This window comes from Octodon degus, unplaced genomic scaffold (genome assembly GCF_000260255.1).
Source record: "Octodon degus isolate 3935 unplaced genomic scaffold, OctDeg1.0 scaffold00017, whole genome shotgun sequence".
Lineage (NCBI taxonomy): Eukaryota > Metazoa > Chordata > Mammalia > Rodentia > Octodontidae > Octodon > Octodon degus.
This window is the reverse complement of record NW_004524593.1, coordinates 2,258,436-2,265,022: the sequence shown is the minus strand read 5'-3', so window position 1 is coordinate 2,265,022 and position 6,587 is coordinate 2,258,436. Positions and strand designations below refer to the sequence as shown.

The 6,587-nt window shown below is 41.4% G+C and overlaps 1 protein-coding gene across 2 annotated transcripts in view; it reads right to left on the bottom strand.

The window, feature by feature from the left end:
• The window catches only part of Tnr (tenascin R), an 82,097-nt gene that overhangs the window by 67,701 nt on the left and 7,809 nt on the right, over positions 1 to 6,587 (bottom strand). Inside the window, exons 3-4 of one of the 2 annotated variants that reach the window (XM_004626781.1) lie at positions 3,448 to 3,711; positions 279 to 394 (exon numbers count right to left, since the gene is read on the bottom strand). In XM_004626781.1, coding sequence (XP_004626838.1) covers positions 279 to 394; positions 3,448 to 3,711 — 380 coding nt within the window. The remainder of the gene's footprint in view (positions 1 to 278; positions 395 to 3,447; positions 3,712 to 6,587) is intronic. The other variant, XM_023710343.1, reaches the window with a different exon arrangement.

The following is a 6,587-nucleotide window of genomic DNA, read 5'->3' as shown; positions in this document are numbered from 1 at the left end:
AGAGAGAGAGAGAGAGAGAGAGAGAGAGAGAGAGAGAGAGAGCCAGAGCCAGAGAGACAGACAGAGACAGACAGAGAGAGAGGTGGGAGAGTGAGGGAGGGAGAGAAGGAAGGAAAGAGAGAGGGAGAGAGAGGAAGAAGAACAGAGAAGGAGGAAGGAAGGGAGGGAGGGAGAGACTGGCACTGGGTAAGGTCTTCCCTATTGGCCCTCATCCCAGGTTGAGGGTCTGAGTTTGAGGCTCTCCAAAGAGAGCTGTTGAGCGAGCTGGAGGCTCTCACCTTTGGAATGAAGCTGATCTCCCACCCATCGAAGGAGAAGGAGAAGGGCTCCCACTGCACCTCCACGGTGGTTTCTGTGATGGTCTTGAACTGCAGCCCTTGAGGAGTGGAGAGATCTGGAACACAGCAGTGTCGGGGACAGTGTCACGACTCCTGGCAGAGGCAAGGAGCGCAGCCTGGGTTTTTGTTGTGTGCGCTCACCCCATGCTGTGGGTGTGGGTGGCATGTGATGGGCAGGCCCAGTCCTACCACAGACACAGTGAGTCCCAGGTACGGGACTGGTCCACTGTGTGGTAGCACTGAGGCTCAGTGTGGGTGCGATACGTGAGCAAACTTGATCAATGCAGTCATTTTTTCTGCTTTTTATTACATAACAAAATGTTAACATTAAACTATAGTAATAACAATCCCCTTTCCTCACTAATATGGTAAATCTTGGCACTGAATAAAAAGGTTTTTCATCAGCAAGCTCAAATACTATCTTTGGAAGCCATACTGGGGTCTACAGAAGCAGACGGTGGCCAATAGCAGGGCTTCCACTTTATGTGTAGGAAGAGAGAGGCATAGGGCAGGCTGGCTCTGGAGAAGCCAACAGCAGAACAAAGGCAGCGATGCTTTCCTTGATCACCTGATGCACAGTGGAAGTATTTCCTTGCTAAATCTAGGGTGGCCCGAAATTTCCATTTCATGTATGCAAGCAGAATAAAGGCATACTTGAAGGACAATGGCAGGTAGCAGACACTTGGAATTTTATATCCATTTTACTTTCTCCAAATTCCTTCCAGTTGTTTGCTCATTATTCTCCCTTCTCTTCTGTACTCACATTTGCCTATTATTTTTCCTGTCTTATTATTATCAAAATGTGAATTCACTTTTTTTTTTTTTTTTTTTTTTTTTTTTTTTTTTTTTTTGTGCTGGGAGTCAAACTCAGGACTTCACACTTGCCAGGCAGGCGCTGTACCACTGTGCTATGTCCCGAGCCCTTTCTTGGCTTAATCTCCCTCTTTTTCTCCATGCCCCCTCCATCCCTTTCCCCCAAACGCGCACACACACACACACACACACACACACAGAGGCTTAGTGAGGTGGAAGGATGCTTGTCCTAATAGAGTTCCAATTATCAGCCCTGCAATGTGACAGCGTGACTTTTCTCAGCTCTCCAGGGAGCCTACTCCTGGTTTGGCTTTGCCTCTTGTAGGCTCCTTGGTCTCATTGGAAAACTGACAGAATCTCCCATCTTTCCTGTTTGGAGGCTGCTTCGTGCCTTTTGATAACGATGGGGTTGATTCTGAATCCACTTGAAGCCCGGACAGATGAGTTTACATGATTTTTGTCCCTGCACCCTGGGAGCTTGCCTGTGGGGATGCCCTGAATTGGTGCAATACATACCACAGAGATAGAAGTCTCATCATTGTATGTGCCTGTGGATCAGAGAGGCGACACTCGGGAGTTGGGCCAGATACTGAGGGAGGCGACTCATCCCTGAGCAAAGTGGGAAAGGTAACAGATGGTGACCTGCCTCCCCACAACCACTTGAGATATTTAGAAGCAGTTCATGAGCACCAGAGGAATTATTTTTAAAAGGGTCAAATATAAACAGAGATAATTACAGGCATATTAATAGAGCCATCATTCATAGGGGGAGTTTAATAATATAACAGGACTTTTGTCACCTGAAAAACAAGGGGACAAGATGACTCCTTAGTTCTATCTTTCTATTATCCCTGTCCTTGCCTTCTTTGAAGCTCAGTTCAGGTGCTTGGACAGCCATGAAACTTTCACAGCTGATTCTTTGTACCTTGACCTTTCATTTCCTGGACTTTTGGCATTTGTTACCCAAATACCACCTTGTCATTTGAGACCAACACGAAATGAGCTCAAATCTTTTATCCCTTACCTGGTGATTTATGTACCCAGGGCCTTTCTGAATTTCGTCGTCAGGGTTAATGTTTTCATGGTTCTGCTTCTTGTTCCAGTTTCTTGTTACTGCTAAGATTTCTTGATTATTTAGGCCTTATTGCCTTTGAATGTTCTCATTCCAGAATTTAAGCAGACCAAGATCCCTTTCCTTGATATTCCCAAGAGACGTCTCCCACTCAGCACATGCACATTTGTGAGAGTACAGAGTTTTCGGTAGGCTTGGAGTGCCAAGGTATAGCTTGGTACCCAACCTGCTAGAAATGTCTCTTGCCTAAAGTTTTTAGCTTGGTTTTTGAAATTCTAAAGTAACTCAGGCTTACTGTAACAATTTAAGAATTCAGAGGTATATAAAGAAAAATATGTAATACTATTAACCTGTCTTCTATTATATGTTAATAATTGGTGAATAATCTTTTGTACTTCTCTAAGCTTATATTGAACATATGTAAAATATATAGGTATTGCCACACCTACAGGAGCATTTCCCTGGTATAGGTGGAAACTACTGATTTTTAAAATTTTTTTAAATTTTTTTTGAAAACTTGATCCTTTATGGAGAGGAGTTTTGCTTGTTCTACATGCCTGTTTCTTCTCTCTTCCCTTCTTCACTCAGTCTTTCTCAATTATGTTCTAAAACCTCAACTTTTATAACTAAAATGGATCATCAAGGTAATACATACAGAGATGGTACAATTTCTTTATAGTCTTTTGTTAGGAAATTACCTTGATGATCCATTCTCATAGAGATCCTCCTGGCTCAACCAAGTGCTGGGATTTTAGGCAGCACCACCATGCCAAGTTCCATCGGCTGTAGTTTTAAAGCTTTTTTTCTCACTTTGCCATATACTTACCACCTGTAGAACAGCATTTAGCACTCACTTATTATGCTTCCTATTATATATCTCCTGCTTTTGAATCCCTCACTAGATTCAGTCTGTATAAATCACATGCGTTCCTTGACTTCAGATAAGAACCTTACTTATATCAAGGCAGCATCCAATAATTAAATAACTTTTTGTTCTTTTGTTCTATAATTTATAGAAGCTGACTGTATGTGGAAACTCTTCCTCACAACTGACTTTTTAATGATGTACCTTTCCTAAGTGGGTCATGTTTGAAGCCTCTTGCCTTGAGATCAAACCATTGAAGGCATCCCCAAAGAACTGAGAAAAGACATTCCTATCATGAATGCCCATGGTCTCATGTAGGAGAAAAGAAAAATGAAGTGGGATGGGGGAATGGTACGTACGGGTGGCCACCTTGGCAGTGATGGGAAGGCTGAGGATGTTGCTAATGACAGCGTAGACGCTGATGTTGTAGGTGAGACCTGGCTCCAGCTCCTTGATGGTGACACCACTCCAATCTCCAGGCACCCGCTGCTGGAGCTGGAGGCCCCCCAGGGCCGTCGGCTGGTAAGAGATCACATATTCCGTCACTGCCATCGGCCCGTCCCATTCCAGCTCAATGGACCTGTCGCTGATACCAGCCACTCGCAAGTCCTCTGGAGGGGCAACTACCGGGAGGCAATACACAGACAGCATGAGCTCAGGGGATTGCCTTCCCATCCTGCGCATCTCTCCCCCCATGCTGTGTCTACATGCTGTGCTGGGTGCAACGGCTTGAGTGACTTGTGACAGGTTTTCGCATAGGCCACATGTTAGTGCTGTGCTGTTATGGCTTATAAAAACCGACTGTCACATTTTCAGGAATTTCTCAAGACTGTTGTTAGATCTAGCCATGATATTTAAAATTGAAACTTACCAGGAAGTAAATTATATTAAAAACAAACATACAAAGGTAATAAATAAATACTCAAACATAACATTTTAAGTCATTTAAGTACATTTTACTATTATCTCTAGTCTGAAATTAATTTGTATGTGTTGTGTCACTTGACATCACCATATTTGCTGATGTCACGTTGGCAGTTTGCAGTTGGTCACAGAGAAAGTAGTTACACCATGGAAACCAGAAAATGTCACAGATTGAGGCTTTAATTTTTTTTTTTTTTTTCATTCAGGGAGCCAGTTGTGGATATTTCCTGATATCAGCCAAAATTTTTGGTGGTTTAATGTTACTGTTATCCAGTTGCCCAGAGAGCCAGTCTCTGATTTGACAAGTAGAAATACTCATTCCTAGTTATCTTGCAAATTAGAAGAGCTGAAATTGTACATCCTGCATACTGTGGTCTGATTAAGACACTTAGGGTTTTCCCTTTTAAAAGAACACCATTTCAATTTTAAAGAAATATAACTTTTGTTAAGCTAAGTGTCACTAGTCCTGATCTTGGACATGATGTCCAGGAAGCATTCTTTTAAACATTCATTTTTATTTATTTTTAAATCTTATTTATTTATTTGGTACACAGTCTCACTGTGCAGCTCAGATGCATAGTGATCCTCCTGTGTCAACCTCCCCATTGCTGGGATTACAGGCTTATGCCACCATGCTCGGGTTCAGTGGCTGGCACAGTGCACCTGGGGTTCTGGAGCTGGCAAGGCATGTGGTACTGGGGATCGAACCCGGGTCCTTGCACTTGCCAGGCAGGCTCTTAGACCACTGAGCTATCTCCCTGGCCCAGGAAGCATTCTTGAGAGCTTTGATTTTCATTCTTATCTGACTTCTCAAATGCTACTTGGTGTTACTAAAGGTTCAACCACATTGAAATATCCTTTCATGTTCAATCCCCGGTTCTGCCAAAAGAAAAAAAAAAAGAAGAAAAAAGAAATATCCTTTTATGTATGATTCCCTTAGGAAGTAAACCTTCAGCACAGTATGGACATCAAATAATTGAACCTTTAAGACTAATTAGGAGGCCAACTTTAGCATGTCTGTAATTGGACCTGCTCATAGATTAAATCAAAGATCAAACCCATATTTAAATAGTTATAATTAATTTATACATTTTTATGTATGAGTAGTAGAGGCTTTGGTTGGCTGAAGAGTTGTTGTTGGTTTAGAATTTCTCCTCTGGGAAATCTCACCCTTTTATTTTTCCAAGTGAGTTTGCCTAGGCCAGCTGCTGTGCACAGGCCTGCAAGACCGGAGAGCACCTGGAGTCTTGCGCTCACTGTGCAATTTCAAGTCCTCTGCAGAGGCAGAAATGAGAAGCCCTGTAACTGATCCCGGACTTGAGGGAAAGGAATTAGCAGCATACATTTGCAATGCTGGGTGTTGTCTCTGATTGTATTTGCTTACAATCACTCATTGTATAAAAACATGTTGGAAAGCAGAATTTATTCTGATTGAAGATGGCAAGTAGGAAGAGAAAGAAAAATTAAACATTTATTTAAAAATTTATAAAACTAAAGAAACCTAAGTGAAATTTAAGTAATTAAACCATCAAGTGATATTTTATGAGCTTACATCATTTATAATTGTGAAATTACAAAAGCTATGAACTGCTTTAAGACCTTTCAGTCTGCCTGTATAATATGTGTACAGTGACTCTTGAATCCAGGGAAGAGTTGGTACATACAGTCAATATTTGGCATGATTATACTGAGCATTTATTATGTGCCAGGCACAATGTTTGTCATTTTAACAAGATCCTCTCATTTCAGCTCACCAACCTAATGGGAGAGTAATTATTCCTGCCAATGTTTTATCACTTAGGAAACTGAGTCACACAGTAAATACAAAAACTAGAGTTTGAAACCAGGCAAAATAACTTTAATATCTCTCTCTCTTTTTTTTTTTTTTTTTCAGAATCGGGGTGTGAACTCAGGCCTGTCGCTTGCCAGGCAAGCGCTTATTCTACTGAGCTATCTCCTTAGCCCCTTAACATCTCAACCAATATACAATTCTGCTTTACATGTATCTCATGTTTTGGTCTATAACATCTAACTACAGTTTGCCAGACAGACCATATTTACCTAAATGCCAGACTATAATGTTTATAAAACCCTCTCATATCCACCCTTCAGTGATGGTTTGGGTAAATGTAATTTGATTATGCAAATTTCACAAAAGAAGAAACTAAATTTCAGCTGAAGATGGGTCAAAAGTCAGGGAGTTGGGCTGGCCAGATTAGATGCTTTACTCCCTAGAGTAAAGCATCTAATTAGGCAGATGTAGAGACCAGGGTTTGATCCCCGGAGTGCTGTGCTGGCCTTGCCCCCAGGGTGTGTTGAGACAGCAATTGAGACTGGGTGTGGTGGGATACACCTGTAATCCCAGCACTTTGGAGGCTGAAAACAGGAGGATCACTATGAGTCTAATTTGTGTAGTGAGACCCTATACTGATTACACGAATGAAAGAAAGAAAGAAAGAAAGAAAGAAAGAAAGAAAGAAGAAAGAAAGAAAAGAAAAGAAAAGAAAAGAAAAGAAAAGAAAAGAAAAGAAAAGAAAAGAAAAGAAAAGAAAAGAAAAGAAAAGAAAAGAAAAAA